Source organism: Camelus ferus, chromosome 32, assembly GCF_009834535.1.
Source record: "Camelus ferus isolate YT-003-E chromosome 32, BCGSAC_Cfer_1.0, whole genome shotgun sequence".
NCBI classification, from domain to species: domain Eukaryota; kingdom Metazoa; phylum Chordata; class Mammalia; order Artiodactyla; family Camelidae; genus Camelus; species Camelus ferus.
This window is the reverse complement of record NC_045727.1, coordinates 19,848,501-19,864,940: the sequence shown is the minus strand read 5'-3', so window position 1 is coordinate 19,864,940 and position 16,440 is coordinate 19,848,501. Positions and strand designations below refer to the sequence as shown.

Below are 16,440 nucleotides of genomic sequence, written 5' to 3'. Positions count from 1 at the left end.
TCCCAGGGCGCAGCCACCTTGGTGCCCATGTGACACATGGCGCTGCACAGATTGCCCAAAGCACCTGGCTGGGCGGAGGACGCCAGCTTTTTTTTTTTTTTAAACGTGATGAGCCTTTTCCTGCCCCCAGATTAAAAATTAGTTGTCTGGTTCTGAAAAGAGCACTTAGCAAGAGTTGAAATACGGAGTCCCTTTCAGGCCTTCTTCAGAGCCAGTCTCTAGAAGCCCTCGCCTCCTGGTTTCTATTTTCTCCTATGGGTATCGTCCCAGCCTGCTTTCTCATCTCTTGACCGATCTCTTCCCCAAAACTTGGAGGGAAACGTGGGATGGATCTTGACAAGAGTGGAGCAGGGTCCACTTTTCTCTTCTACGGCTCTTAAAAGATCAATTCTTCCATTGCAATGTGTGGACCACGATTTTCACAATATTTGCATTAATTCCTTCTTTCGCTGTCTCTCTGTCTCTCCTCCTGCCTCTCCATCTCTCCTAGGCGGATGTTTCCCAGTTACAAAGTGAAGGTGACCGGCCTTAATCCCAAAACGAAGTACATTCTCCTCATGGACATCGTTCCCGCCGATGACCACAGATACAAGTTCGCGGATAATAAATGGTAGGGACGGTGCAGCAGGAGGACAGGACAGGGAGGAACATGCAAACCCAACTTCCTCTCCCCACTGAACCAAAAAACATTTTGAGCTCCTACTGTGTGCTAGAGGTTTTTGCTACCCATTCCACCGTATCCTCCTGACCTCACCCTGAGAAAGAAAAATAGCAGTCATTAGCCCCCATTTTATAGATGAGAAAACTGAGGTTCGGAGAAAGTAATGTGCCAATGATATCTGTTGCTACTCCCAGAGTGTTGTGGATTTTTAAAAAGGGTATTGTTACCAAGCATTGGAGCTATTTCTGGGGGGCATAAACCATTAACAGTTATTTTTTATGAGTTACCTGCTTTGAATACGCCTTTTTTTTTTTTTAATGAAATTGCAAAATCAGCCCGGGGTATTTGAGTTAAACAAGCAAGACAGGAGAGGCCCATTCTTTGGGTACATTGCTCCCATGGCTGCCAAGAATACAGAAGCTTGAAGAGGAAGCCTCTTTTGAAAGCCCTCGAGGAGTTTTCCCGAGACTTTTTGCCACATCCAGGCTTTCAGAGCCTGCCAGTTGTTCATGGGCAGAGATGCTGGGAGGACCCCACAGCACCCTTGGTGCTGAGGAGGAATTAGGTGGAAGGAGAAAGATCCGGGTGGGGAGGCTCTTTGGCCACCGGCACCAGGTTTTCTGGGCATCTGTGACTGGAGATGGCCCAGCGAGACCTGAGGGTCAGGCCATTTCCAGATCCTGCTCCTGGTGCAAGGACCAGCCCGCACCATGGTGTGCTAAGTCTGGGCCGGTCGCGCCTCTCCTCGGTCTAGGTCTGTGACGGGCAAAGCGGAGCCCGCCATGCCGGGCCGCCTCTACGTGCACCCAGACTCACCGGCCACTGGGGCGCATTGGATGCGGCAGCTCGTCTCCTTCCAGAAGCTCAAGCTCACCAACAACCACCTGGACCCTTTTGGGCATGTGAGTACCTGGCGCAGCAGCCCTTCCTTGCACCTGCAGGTCCACACCTTCTCTTTCTGACTTGGCCCCTCCCCTCCCCTCTCCCTCTTCTCCAGGAGTTTCTCTCTCTTCTTGGATCTTTGCACCCTCTCTTGCTCCATTTCACCCACCTGGGTGTTTTTCTCCCTCTGCCTTCCTGATCTTTCTTTTTCCTTTCTCTCCTCTTACTCTCTTTTCTCTTCTATTTCTCGCACCTCCAATCCTTCCTCTCTGTCTCCACCTCTCTCCTACTCATACGTCCTCCCTGGGGACCACTGTTCCACACTCTGGGTGTGTCTTTCCTGGGGGGCTGGCAATTGGGTCCCCAGTTCTTCTGGCCTGGGGCTCTCACTGCATCCCTGCTGCCCGCAGCACCCAACCCATACGCCTTTGTTGAGGGGTGGGTGTCGTGGGGTGACTGAAGCTGTTCACTTGGAGCCTGGAATTCCTGTTGGTTCAGTCTCATTTGCGGTTAGGGGTAGGGGACTGTGTTTCAGTCCTGCAGAAGACATGGGCCCTCTAGCTGAGCGGGTACTCAGCACAGACCTCAGAGGCTGGACCATGGAGGGAGCTGTAAACCTTACCTAACTCCTTCCAGATCTTGCCTTATTATTGGGATGTTCTGCCTGACAGGGAGACTCTGGCCACCTGCTTCCTCTTCCTACAGGTGGGGAAACCAACCCACCAGAGGCGAATATAGTACCTGTCCCCTTTTAGCTTGAAACTCTTGGGTTCATATGTTTTTCCCCCCTAGCATCCAGCTTTCCCTCCTCCTCCCACCGTGCTCAGAACACGAAAACCCAGATCAGGGTCCAATACCTGGAGTCTAAATTGGCCTCCGTAGAGAGGGGCTAGGTGAACCCCCCTAAACTGCAGGATATTGAACATATAGTCCCCATCCTCCGAGAGAATGTATAACTTCTAGCAGATTCTCCATTGGGTACCATCCTCTCTTCCCCAAGGAAAAACAAAACACTAATTTAGAGAAAAATGTCCCTAAATCTCTTCACTGGAAATAATCACCAGGACAGAATGCAGTCTCTGAATTCAGTGTTTAGGACCCTTGGTTTGACGATGCCACCATCCAAGTGGGCTGGTCTGTCTTAGGGCATTTGATCCTTATAGTGGCTTAGAGAGGAGGGCAGAAATACACAGCCTTTGTAGCTGGGAGTCCAGGGGAGGGGAGGTGACTTGCCCGAGGTCATATACGTCAAACAGGGGTTTGAGGATAGATCTCTAATTTCAAAAGTGGTCCATGTCCTGCCACATTGTCTCTTTAGAGAAAATTAACAAACACATGGTCCCCACTTTGGGGGCCTGCGGGGACTGGATGTGAATGCATTTGACCAGGAGGAGGGAGGACGGTTCATGAAGGTCCAAATGAGAATCTGCTCTTGTGGGGCCTTAAGGCTGAAGCACTGAGCCCACGATGGTCCGTGGTGGGAAGGACACGGCTGGGTCCTCCACTGATGCGCCCGAATGCCGCTCCCCACGTGGTTGGTGTGAGAGTGGACTGCTGGCCACTGGGGAAGAGAGAAGGAAGGCCCATTCCCTTTCTATGCTGTAGAAAAGGAGCAGAAAGGTGCAGAGGGAGGCTTTCTAGGCAAAATGCCGGGCCTCCTTGGCGGGGTGTTTTGCCTGCAGCATTTACGTGCGGATGCGTCCCAACCCACCCGCCACCTCCAGCTTGCGTGGGTGTGAGCTGGCCCGCCGTGCTGCGTACCTGCGGATGCTGAATGGATTCTTTCGGTTATGCGCTGGGGAGAGGGGACCATTTTGTAAAGGTCCCGCTTGCGCCATCCGAGGTGGCGTCCTTCTGGAGGTTAGGACCCCTTGGTGGGGGCCTCCGCGGAACCTTGGTGCGGGGAAGCTGGACTGACCTCCAGCCTCATCTCTGCTCCTTAGCTTTCCCTCCGCGCGCCTTGGTGTGCCTTAGGGGTCGCGCTGGGGCGGATGCCTGGGGCGGGAGCCTGCCCGAATCTCTGGCACCCCTGCGGGTTTCAGGTCCTTCCGAGCCCGCGGAAGAGGGAGCGATGCTCCGAGCGGCTCCGGGCTCCCCAGCTGCCACGCATTCCCACCCCAAACTCCGGACTCGGAGTCCGCAGCCTCCCTAATGAAATTAAGGGCCATTAGATCACCCTCGCGCTGATGTCTCCACACTGTCCCAGGCCGTCAAAGCAATTTGGCTAAGCCGGGACGATGGCCGCGCCGGCCGGGGGCTGCGGCGGCCGGAGGGGCCCCGCTGCGTCTCTCTGTCGCCACGCCGCCCAGGCCGGCGTCGCTATCGGCCAGGGAGGCGACCGGGCCGCGACGGCCAGAGATTAGAGCCGCGCGGCCCGGGGGTCGGGGAGCCGCGGGGTCCCGGGCTTTCCGCCCCTCCCCCGGCCGGGTCGGGCCGTGCTCCCCTCCCCCTCCTCCAGGCGGGTCTCGAGGGTTGGCCCAGGAACCCTGCCCCAGGGTCATCAATGCAAGTTATCAAAGACACTGAGACTATTTCCATCGCTCAGTTTGCGGTCCTGGGGAAAAAGCAGGCCAGATTTCCCGCCAGCGAAACGCGGCAGTTCGCCCATTCGGTGGGTAGAGATCAGAACGTTTTGGTAAATATTAGCGTTACCCGCCGCCCGGCAGCATCAAACCCCAGGCGTCATCGCAACAACAAACTCAGTTTTGTTAGTAAAGTTGCCCATCGCCTCCAGATAGATCTGCTCCAGCAAGAGCGTGGGGCCTGCAGGCCCCCCTCCTAATATTAACAATGGTGGTGGCAGTAACAGGACAGCTACAGTAGTGAGATCCCACTTGTCCCTGGTACCCCCCCCCCTTCCCCAAAACGTGGAGAAGACAGAAGGGAGAAAGAATATTCCCCCCAAAGCAGATGCCCCAGTCGTGTCTGGGGCCAAGTCTGGACATAATTCCAGTTGGTCGTTGATCCCGATATGTTCTCAAGTTGGAAAAAGGGAGCCTCAAAGAGCAACCAGGCTCCATTTGATGCTGGGGGTCGGAGGAGGGGGTGCTTCCCTCTCCCATCGTACCTCCTTAAAGGTCCCCCTTCCCCACCATTTTCCTCTCTTCTTCATTGCCTCCACTTTGCACATTCTCCAAACAAAGGACCAATCCTGTGATTTTTGTTCCAGTTCTGCAAATGCTTGCGTTTCTTCCTTTGCATCTATTTGTTTTTTGGGGTTTTTTTTGGGGGGGGGATTATTTGTATGTTGGCTTGTTTATTTGTTTGCTTTCTCTTTCATTTCGTTCCAAAACTGCTGCCCAGTCTTCCTGGGAGGGGAGGGGAATGTGCACCAGTTCCTTGCCCCAAACTTGCTTCACTCCCACTGGGGGCGAGAAATGCCCTACGCAGGGGAGTTAATTTATTAAGCAAACGTTATTAAGATTTCTGATTTACTGCTGTGTGTGCTTTGGGTAGATTCCTGGAATATTACCCTGGCTTTTTCGGATGGAAATTGTCATTTTTGAAATGTTTCTTTTTAATGAAATCACTGGCTCCTTTTCAAACACAAAAGAAAAAAAAATCTGGACCTTTTTTTCAAGAGCCTGTTATAAGGAACCTAATTTTTGGGGCGGAGGGAGTGGTTTTATGGAAACAAAGGGGTTTTGATTTTTCTTACAATCTCATTTTCTTTATTACTTTTAGATTATTCTAAATTCCATGCACAAATACCAGCCCAGATTACACATCGTGAAAGCTGACGAAAATAATGGATTTGGCTCAAAAAATACCGCGTTCTGTACCCACGTCTTTCCTGAGACAGCGTTTATTGCGGTGACTTCCTACCAGAACCACAAGGTGAGCCCAGTTCCTGGGAACCAGTGTGCCTGGGGCTGCCTCCTGGTTTGCATGAAGCCGTGGGGGTCTCCTGCTAAAACCTTAAGCTTTATGGGTGCTTTCATTCCTCTGCACAGTGGGCACCAGCTTCCACCCCAGGGGACTGGAGCAGCGACAGAGCTGAGCCCTAAGGATCCCATCTGTTTGTAGTGTATTCTTGGGATGGCATGACAGTCTCTCTCACCCAAGCATATACCAGACAGAAACAAAATTGTCAAACCATAGATGACCACATCAAATGCGTCAGGAAGGCATCCTGCTGCACTCAGTCAATTATCAGTGAGAAGAAAGGTCCCTGTATTGGATGGCTCTGTGCTCTTGGGCGGGGCCCTGGTGCCACCCTCCCTCGGGCCACCTTTTCTGTTGGGGTCAGTCCTGACTTTTGGATGCACTTCAACTCCGATCAGGGCAGGTGTTGCTGGAAACCTTGAGTTTGGAATTTTTTCAGATGCTTTCCTAATTGTTTCAGTGATTACTGACCCTGGACCGATTACTCAAACAAGATTGGCATTGCTAAAACCAAACCGAAACCAGCCTGTGCTACAAGCACCCTAGATCAAAGCTCTGGGGACTTAGACAAGATCCTGCAAAAACATCGCTTGGTGGGGGGAGGTAGGCTCGTGACCAGTGCTTCCTTTGGTGGCTGCAGTGTTGTGTAGAGGTGGGATGGTGCAGATGGATTGTGTCAATGTCAGATCCTACCCTCCTCCAAATCCAGGCCCCCATTTGGGCATTTAAGGCTAGACAGTGATACTGGCACAGGGTGCCCCATAACTGCAGTTTGAGGGGAGTATCTTCTATTCCTGCTCAGGACAAAAGGTTTATCTATAGATTTGTCATGGTTCATGCCTGTTCTTTTAGAAACCTGAGTGCATGTGGATTCATTTTATTGCAGGGGAGGGTGGGGTTGAATGATTCCTAAGCCTTGTTATGTAAAGATCTAGAATTGGGAAAGGTAAGATAAAGGGGTGTGTTCGTGTGAGTTCTGAGCACAGTCTAGGAGCCCTTGCCACTGTGGGGTTGTAGACGATTAGGAGCATTATGAGGTGATTTGGGGTTAGATGGCTGTGGGAGGGGAAAGTAGGGGGGTATCCATATGGGATCACTGAGGGCAGGTCATATGGACAATTTAACAAGATGCCCCTCCCCCTCCACAGCTCCCATCCCTCCCCCACCTTCAAGGAAAGAGTGGGGTTGGGGGGAAGTGACAGGGGCTGGGCAGCCAGGCAGGAGAGGCCAGGGTAGGGTGAGAGATGGGCTTAGCATCCTAAACCTCCAGTCACCCCATGAAGGTCATTTCATGCAGGCTGGGCGCTGGTTAATCTGCCCCAGTGAAGCCAGGGCAGTTATGAAATGCTGTGGGTAATATCCAAATTCAGATTGTCAGTGACCAGGCCAAGCTGTGATGGATGGTCCCTTCCCGGCCACACAGTCTGTTTGGGATCCCAGGTCTTGAGAAAGCTTCCTTTCAACAGAAAACTCACTCACCCCAAATGCAATTTTTAAAGGGAAAGGATTTTTTTTTTGGAGTTCTCCTTAAACTAATAAGAGCAAAAATGGTAAGGTCAAGTGCCCTGAAATTTGCAACACTATTTCAGGCTAATTTGAGTCTGGCTGCTAGAGACCTGTTTCCTCTAGGGTTGCTGAAAACCTGTGTTTAAGTTTGCGGTGACTGTCACAGGGGAAAAAATGGAAATAAATAGCGCCCAGGATGCCCAGTTCCCCATGTATGTATATATAGGCTTAGAGTCTCTCAGACCTGACAGAGGATCCAAAAATATGTCAGATTTTTTTTTTCCTGCCACGAAAACCCAGGGTCATACAGGAGTGGAAGACATATGAAAATGACCTGTTAAAGACACACGTGGGTGCTCAGGTCCTTTGGGGGAAACTCCTAAGCTTTCTATAGTTCTGATCTTAGAATCTATCAGGAGTGGGTAGACCTGGGGATGTCCACATTCTTTCTCTCTCTGTTTCCAGCTTTACTGAGGTGTAACTGTCCTACAATAAACTGCAATATTTGAAGTATACAATCTGTTAAGTTTGATCTATGTATCTTCCTTTCTTCCTTCCTTTCTTCCTTCCTTCCTTCCTTTCTTTCTTTCTTTCTTTCTTTCTTTCTTTCTTTCTTTCTTTCTTTCTTTCTTTCTTCCTTTCTTCCTTTCTTCCTTTCTTCCTTTCTTCCTTTCTTCCTTTCTTCCTTTCTTCCTCTCTTCCTCTCTTCCTCTCTTCCTCTCTTCCTTCCTTTCTTCCCTTCTTTCTTTCTTTTCTCCATGAAACTATCCCTGTAACCACTTAAGAACATACTCAACACCCGCTAGATTTCTATTTTTTTTAAAAGTCCTCTCCAACAAATATATTTGGTGATCGACATTCGTGAAGGAGGGCCTGCCCAAATCAGGTGTGTACGTGTGAGTTCTGAGCACAGTCTAGGAGGCTGTCTATCTAAATGCTGCTCGTGGGTCTCAAAAAACGTGAGTCTCCAAATATGCATTTGGACCTGTGTATATTGTTTTGTCTTTGCATTTTCTTCCAGTGTTAGTTGAGATTATAATTGACATCCAGCACTATATCAGTTTAAGGTGTGCAGCATTGCGATTTGATTTAACCCACAGCATGAAATGAGTACCGTTAGAAGTTTAGCGGTGGATATAAGTGTGTTTGCTGACTGCAGAGGAATTGCTGTTTTTCTTTGTTGGGCCAGGGAGCCCAGTTGAGCTGTACATGCAGGTCTTTTTAGCCAGCCTGGCATCCAGAAGAGGAGACATTTCCTAGGAGACAACTGGCAGTCACTCTCCTGCCATGAGGTTCCCCCCCACTTTTTAGTTATTGAGTACCAAAGGCATCTCTTTTCTTTGTCAGGAGTTAAGTCTGAATCAGTGCACTTTCCCAGTTGAATCCAGTCCCCTGCGAACATTCCCTGCATGGATCTATGATGTGTGACTTAAATAAGCAGTCAGGTTGACTGTGATTTGTGGACTCTATTTTTTTACTTTATTGTCCCACCTGGTCTGGGTGTTGAGATTCCTGACTTCATGGGTAGAAGCCACCTGAGCTCTTACTCACCCAAGTGTGGGGTTAAGGTGAGAGTCTGGAGGCTGACTGCCTGGGTTCACATCCTTTTGACTTGGGTAAATTATTTAACTCAGTTTTCCCCATCTGTATAATGGTGATAATAAGAAACTTTTTTTTTTTTTGGTTATTATCATTGTGGGGATTAAAATGAGATAAAATAAAATGATATGGAAAGTGTGTCAGGCAGAGCCTGGGACAGAGGAAGCACCAAATTGTTAGTGATTAGTCCATTGATTAACCACTTAACTGATTAGTTTATTAACAGGGCAACTCCACCTGAAAACGCAGGTTCTGGAAAACTCTTTGCTTCCCCTAATTGAGAGTCTGAAAGACTGGGATTTTTAAATCAGTTCTTATTGACTGTGGTTGAAACACAACTACCAATGTTAGTGTTTGTGGTTCAGCTGGTTCATTCCCTAATCGTGTTGTCGATCCAAGGACTGTTTACCAAACATTATGATGCTCTGGGTTTAAGTGTGCAGAGAAAGAAAAGCGGTCTGTATGATTAAATTGCCAGGACAATTTGGAAGAACATGAGCCACCAAGTTTTGGTCTAAAGGGCTCAGTGCCTCCAGACTGATGGTTGCATACAGGTACCAGGTGGAGGCAGGTACGTGGCCGAGTTCATTTCTTACGCTGTAGTCGGTACCACAGGGTTCCTAATGACACGGCGTTATTTCCTCAGCCCAGCTGTGATCCCAGGCTGGATTTGGGAGTTATTTCCCCAGATGGTTGACAGCTTGAAAAAGATATTTAAACACTCGAATCTTCCCCAGCGACGTTCACTCTGTGAAACACGTTTTTGTAAGGTTTTCCCTGCAGTTGTCAGCAGCTCCCAGAGCAGTCCCTAGAAATATTTAGGTGTTAAAAAAAGGTCACGTGGGCATTTCATTGCCCCGCTTTTTGCAACAATGGCTTTGTATGCAAGCGTGCCTCTCCCCCGATATTAACTTACTTTGCCATTAAAATGCATTTGCCTCCTGCTTAAATCATTGTGTATGGAGACCGTATTTATGAGGTACGAGCCTTCTGGTTGGGACCAGGAAATGAACCCCTAATAGAGAGACATAATTAAGATTTTTGGCTCTCGTGAGGGTTTTTTTTTTTTTTTTCAAAAGTAAGAATTCACAACAATTATTCTCATTAATTTTTACAACCTCTGTCTCACTGGTTGGCGCTGGCATTTATATTTGTTTTTCCCCCCACCCAAAACCCCTGCCCCGGATATCCGGTTTGGTGCTGATTTTGGAAGGAGTACATTTGTATGATGAATGGAAGGCAGTCTGAGTGGAGCCTTTTGGTAGAAGGCAGACCTCCAAGTGTATCAGTGTGTGCCCCCGTGAGTGACTAGCTGACACGCAGCATATTAGGAACGGACTTTGATAGACAGGGTTATGGTCAGTGGGGGGACATGTATGAAATAAGACGGACATTTTCATCTGCATCTAAGCTTGTATGTGAACATGTTTCAGGGGTGCTTCGTACATCCCATATGCATCTACACTCAAGTCCACAAAGCAAGACATAGTTGAGATCAACATCAATGTGTACGTAGAGCAAATTGTGCCTATCCTATGCAATCATATTTTTGCCATTTAAAAAATATTTTATTTATTATTTAATTACTTAATTTTGGTATAGGGGGAGGTAATTACGTATGTTTATTTTTAGAGGAGGTACTGGGGATTGAACCCAGGACCTTGTGCATGCTAAGCACATGCTCTACCACTTGAGCTATACCCTCCTCCCATTTTCACCATTTAAAAAAAATGGATGTATAGTCAGTTTGCTATGTTGTATCCGTTTCTGGTGTACAGCATAATGTTTCAGTCATACGTATACATACATATATTCCTTTTCATGTTCTTTTTTGTTATAGGTTACTACAAGATATTGAATATAGTTCCCTGTGCTCTACAGTGGAAACTTATTGTTTATCTATTTTATATATAGTGGTTAGTATCCTAGGCAATCATATTTTTGGAAGCTATGGCAAGATGAGCAAGGATTAGGGAGTAGGTCACCTGTTTGAGGTGCAAGGAATGGGTTTGAGCCAAAGATTTTTGCTGATAAAATACCAAAACCCAGCCTTTTGTTTTTTATCTCAGGATAATTTTTTGTCCTAAGCTCTTGATGGAGCAGTGACATCATGGACTGGGCACTGATTCAGCCCTGATGCCTCTCCCCGATTTGTTCAGTGCCTTCAGGGGCAGGCTTCAGTCACTGGGTGGGTGGGGTGGGGGTGCAGGGAGTGGGGCAAGAATTCCTTCTGCCTCTTTAAAAAGTGATCTAATTTTTACTTAACTTTTTTTTTGAGAATTTCCCCTCCTTAAAAAATGATTTATGGTCAATTGGGTTGCATCCTATTGTCATAAAACCTGAGTGAGAGAGAAAGCCCCTCTAGGTGATGGGCTTTGGGACTTAAAATAGAACTGGGTTGAGGAGTGCACATTGTAAAGACAATTAAAAATTTTTTTTTTTGCGGGGGAGGTAATTAGGTTTACTTATTTATTGATTTTTTTTTTTTAAGAGGAGGTTCTGGGGATTGAACCCAGGACCTCATGCATGCTAAGCATGCACTCTACCATTTGAGCTATACCCTCCCCCTAAAGATGGTTTTCCAAAGAGATTTTAGATGTTTTTCTACTCATTCTGAAGAGTCAGTTCAAGATTAGAAAGTTGTAGGAATGGGTACAGTTTAAAAAAATGTGGGAGGAGGAAATGTGTATATATAGAAATACTCACACATATTTCATAAGTTTTTAAATCGATTTTATATTTTAGAGCAGTTTTAGGTTCATAGCAAAGTTGAGTGGAAAGTACAGAGAATTCCCGTATCCTCCATCCCCTTCAACACACAGCCTCCCCCACCATCAACATCCCCCACTGGCGTGGGACATTTGTTACAGTCGGTGAACCCGCATTGACACATCATCACCCAGAGTCTGTCGTTTGCATTAGGGTTTGCTCTTGGTGTGGACATTCTGTGGGTTTAGACAGATGTATAATGACATGTATTCACCATTATGTATCATACAGAAAACTTTCACTGCCGTAAAAATCCTCTGTACGTCCCCTGTTCTTCCATCCCTCCCTCCTAACCCCTGGCAACCACTGATCTTTTTGCTGTCTTCGTAGTTTTGCCTTTTCCAAAATGTCAGATGGTTGCAATCATATATGTTAATCTTATGTATATTTTTATTGTGAACACACACACATGTATATAGTTATTTTATGTTCGTGATAGTCTTGGAGTTAGAAGGAAACTTTATAAGGCCATCTCTTCCAGAAAACAGAGCATACAAGAATGCTTGTCCCTAAATGGACAAATTGTGGTACCTTCGTTAATTACTCCTACTTTATCAAGGCAATTACTCGGTTTCTCTAAGTCTATAAAAATACTACCCCGGGTGGCCAGGCAGTTGGGGGGATGGTTTTTGTGAGCATTTGAATATGATGGACTCACAGAGAGAAAATTGTCATTGTTTCAATCATCTTTACATTCATCTATCAGAGACAGAGAGTCAGTCCAGTACCAGTTTATGTTAAATATTTCTTTACATGTGTTGAATTTCCCCTTGCAGGAAAGAGAAGGAAGGCCTTAGGTTTGGAACTCTCTGTGGGAACCACTAGAGAGAATTTGATATACTCAGTTTCTTTTCATTAAAGAGGAGGTGATTCCACTTTGACATTTAGAGAAGTGATATGATTTTTTTTTTCACAAAATAAGTTTAAATAAAAAGTGGTTTGATTTAAATAAAAATATTAAGCAGACCAGTGGAGTCTGGGGTTACATAGATAAAATAATGATGGTGAAGGTGACCTTTGAATGAGTGAACTTTGATGAATGCTGGGCTGGTGTCTATAAAGTGATTTGATATATAAAAGTTCAGTTTACACACAGCTTTTAGGGAATACTTCTAGCAAACTCCATGCACTTTTTAACCTAGATCTGCTACTCTACACTCATGCTAACAGAATCTGTGTTGATGGTTGACAAGAAAATTCTGGACCTTGAACCAGAGACCCTGGTCTATCACCAAGTTTTCTACATTGCAACAGAAATTTCTAAGAAGAGGGCTCTCTCTTTCTTGCCTGGACACTTAAAGAGGTTTGGACTTGTTCAGTAGCTGTCATAAATGTTATAATTCCGTACGTGGGTGTTTAATTAGACACCATTTTCCACCGGAGCTAGCCAACTGTACCTGCGATACTATGAAATGGATGTGAAGTGAGGCATAATAGGATTTTGTGTTTTTGGCTTGTTTTTTGTTTTTTATTTTTGGTTTTGATTGAAGTATGGTTGATTTACAATGTTGTGTTAGTTTCAGGTGTACAGCAAAGTGATTCAGTAATATATATATATATATTCTTTATATATATATTCTTTTTCAGATTCTTTTCCATTATAGGCTATTATAGAGGCATGGGAGGATTTTGAAAGCAATGATCAAGTCATTCCAAATGGGGGCTGTCACACTACGGGAAGTTGACATTGTGTCAACGTGTACAATTTTCCAAAGGGAAGAAGGGTGGGGACCAAGGGTTGAGGCTTACATTGTGTCTGAAACACAAAATGCTAAGATTAAAAAAAAAAAAGCCAACCGGGCCAGAATGATGCAGAGTATGAGTCCAATTAATAGGCAAACTGAAACCAGGTTTTTTCCCCCTTTTAAAAGCAGTCTGATGGAGGACATTTTTCCAAAGCCTTCCCTCAAATGAAGTGGTGGGTCCCCGTTGACGCGACTGGCTTAATTTGCTTCTTTGGATTGCCCAAGGCTGCGTTTCCATGACATTTATTATTAGCCGAGCCTCAGGTAGTCTTGTAGCAATCCCGTGAAAACCAACTCTCTCTTCTCTTCCTTCAGATCACCCAGTTAAAGATTGAGAATAACCCCTTCGCCAAAGGATTCCGGGGCAGCGATGACATGGAGCTGCACAGAATGTCTAGAATGCAGAGGTAAGAAAGCAGATTCCTGGGCTCCGTCCCCCTCTGCATCCTCTCCTGCCTCCCCACATCGCCCAGGTGAGCCAGCAGCACCCTCCTGCCTTCCTGACCACAGAGGAGCAGGCACAGAGAAATGGGACCCCGCTCACCACCGAGAAAAAGGAGAGCCTCTTCAACCTGACTCTGATAACCCTCAGCTGTGGTTTCCTCTCGCAGGCAACCTGGAGGGCGTATCTTCCGGGGGTGGGGAGCGTGTCCGAGGGATTCAGGCGGTCTCCATCTGCCTCGGGAACAAAAGCTACAACTTCTTCCGCTTTCTCTGCTGTCTCCCTCCCTCGAGTGAAGTCCTCTCTCCCTTTCTTCCCATAAGTCACAGCCGATGAATGATTTTCCTTTTGGCAACAGCTCTTGGTCAATGAAAGGGAAGTTAATGGCTTGATTTCCTGGGGGTTATATACAGACAAACTTGACACAAGGCACGGTGGGGAGAGGGGGTTATATACAGACAAACTTGGTATCCAAGGCACGGTGGGGAGAGGGGGCGGGGATTGGAAGCTGGTGATAAAAATTGCTCGGTATTTTTACATATCCTGTGGTCTCAGTCGTTGATATGATGAATAGAAGGGGTTGGAGCGAATGTACAGAGTGGGAATTTGGTCTGATTTGAAAGGCTTGTACAAGCATCGCCAGTTTTGTTAAACATTCTCTCTACCTCTCCATAGGCTCCCAGAATAACTTACCATATGGCAAGAGAATTAGAAATACATCTTGATCCCTTTGACCAAGAAATTTTTTCCCTCCCCCTTTCGTTGGGTTTAGTGTTTCAAAATAAAACGAGGTCGTTTAGGAAGCTTTCCCTTATCCTTGCTGGAAGACACGAACAGGGAACGCTGAGTAGACGGACAGACATACTCATTCAAAGGAGGACAAGAGATCTGAGAGAGACAGAGAGAGAGAGGGAGAGAAAGTCCGCGGCTTTGTGGTTTTAACGTTGGGTTTAGAAATACATGCCATGGAAATTATTCGTAGATAGCAGGCTTACTAGATCTAATTTTGCATACTTTTAAAAAATAAATATGCTATTATCTTCAGGTGCGACACGTACCCCACGCTCCTATGAATTCCCGCATTCATAACTGGTTTCTTTCATGATTGTGGATTTGTAAGACGCTTTTATGTGGAGAAACTAAGTTCTTAAATTATCATTTAAAAACATTTTTGGCTTTGAGTATCTACATTTTGAAAGTGGAGTTGGGTTTAGCCTACGGTCGGTGGAAAAGGGAACCACAAATCTCAGGGAAAGCTGAAAGAGGCCAAACTATTTTCAGCCCTGGGCCTGGGGTGCCAGGTTTTAATTTCAACAGTGTCCAAACCCCCATCCCATTCTGATGAGGGTCATCTGTCATTGCGGGAGCTTAGCTGTTGATGGACAAAATCTTGACCCGGTCCTCCTGCAGGTTAGGGTCCAGGCTGTGCAGGGAGGGACTGGATGGAAGCTACCCCGTTGCAGCCTAAAACCAAAGGGTTTTATGCATCCGCCCACATCGTCCCTCCTTCCCACAAGTTCAAGAACTTGTGGGATCATGGATTTAAGGTGTTGCAAATTATCCCTTCAGACTTAACTAGTCTCCAGGTTCTGTGAATTCTACCTTCTTAACCTGTATCGGAATTCGCCTCCTTTCTTCTTCCAGGCTGCCTATTCCAGCCACCAGCATCCTCGCCCCGCCACAGCCTCCCAGCCCACTTAGACCTGACTTCAGCTCTGTTCCCCTCCCAGACATTCTCTAGGCGGCTGCCAGTCACATCTTTGTAAAACGTAAATCAGACACGCTTACTTCACAGCCTGGAACTCCCAGGCTTCCAGGTGCCCTCAGGGAAAGGTCCCGAGTCCTTTGCGTGGTTGACCACGCCCTCCCTACCCGGCCTGGCCACGCCCCCAGCTTGGTTCCTCACCTGTGTCCCCCTCTCCCTCTCAATCCTGCTGAAGGAGCTGCTCCAAATCTGTCTTCTTGCCGTGATTTTCGGCCCTTTGAACAGCAGGTGTAGTCTGCCTCAGTCTCCGTCCCCTCGTCCCCCGTCACGTGGCCATCTCCTGCCATCACTGAGGTCTGCTTGTAGATATTCCTTCCTCCAGGAAGCTCCCCTGGGCCCGGCTTGCATCGTCCGGGTTGAGTCTATTCCCAGGAGCCCTCACTGCTTTCCTGCGTCAGGCCAGGGCCCTGCACTTGGGAAGCCAATGTTTGGACAGATGATGGACATCGAAGGAGAGACAGGCGGTCAAGTCCAAGTGTTCAGGGGCTCAAATGTCAGCAGTCCTGGAGACTCGCTCCTAAAGCCCTGGACAACAGCTGGTGAGCTTTTAGGCAGGGGACTCTCCTTTGGTCTGGACTGGCTGCCCTTTCCATCCCCTAGTCGATTCACTGAGGTTGGACAAGGTGTCATTCCTGGGTAGGCACTTGGGGACGGAGGGGAGGAAGGGTGCTTGGTCATCAGTAGGTCCTGTGATTACCATATTGGATCAGAACTCTCAGCCCGAGAGCCATGTGTGTCTTTGTGGCCAAGTTAGGAGTTACACTGGGACCAAGAGGGCTGAACTGACCACTCACCAGGTGGGGAGAGTGGACAGGATCATCTGTCCGGCTCTCTGGAGAGGGGCCCTGGGGAGGAGAGGCAGTGAAGCAGTGGAAGGCTTTGGAGTCAGACAAATCTCAGTTCCATCCTTGCTCCACATTTATCAGTGTGTGACCCTGGGCCAGTGAGTTAAGCTCACGGAGCCTCAGCCTCCTCATCTGTGAAATGGGCATGAACAAATAGCGCCTCCACTTTCTAGGGTTCTTAGAAGAGTTTCATGAGAAGATGCCTGTAGAATGCCTATAGCCCACGCTCAAAAAAATGATCTGATTTGGGGAAACATTCCTCGTGACTCCCAGTTCTGTCCTTGTTCAGAGTTTCTTCTCCTGGGCTGTGGTCCCAGCTCCCAGGTCGCAGTAGGTAGTGA

The 16,440-nt window shown here is 47.3% G+C and overlaps 1 protein-coding gene across 2 annotated transcripts in view; it reads left to right on the top strand.

The window, feature by feature from the left end:
* Nucleotides 1-16,440, top strand: part of TBX5 (T-box transcription factor 5) — a 43,414-nt gene that overhangs the window by 6,287 nt on the left and 20,687 nt on the right. For both annotated transcript variants that reach the window (XM_032471501.1, XM_014562300.2), the window contains exons 4-7: nucleotides 491-610; nucleotides 1,416-1,563; nucleotides 5,228-5,380; nucleotides 13,363-13,454. In XM_032471501.1, coding sequence (XP_032327392.1) covers nucleotides 491-610; nucleotides 1,416-1,563; nucleotides 5,228-5,380; nucleotides 13,363-13,454 — 513 coding nt within the window. The remainder of the gene's footprint in view (nucleotides 1-490; nucleotides 611-1,415; nucleotides 1,564-5,227; nucleotides 5,381-13,362; nucleotides 13,455-16,440) is intronic.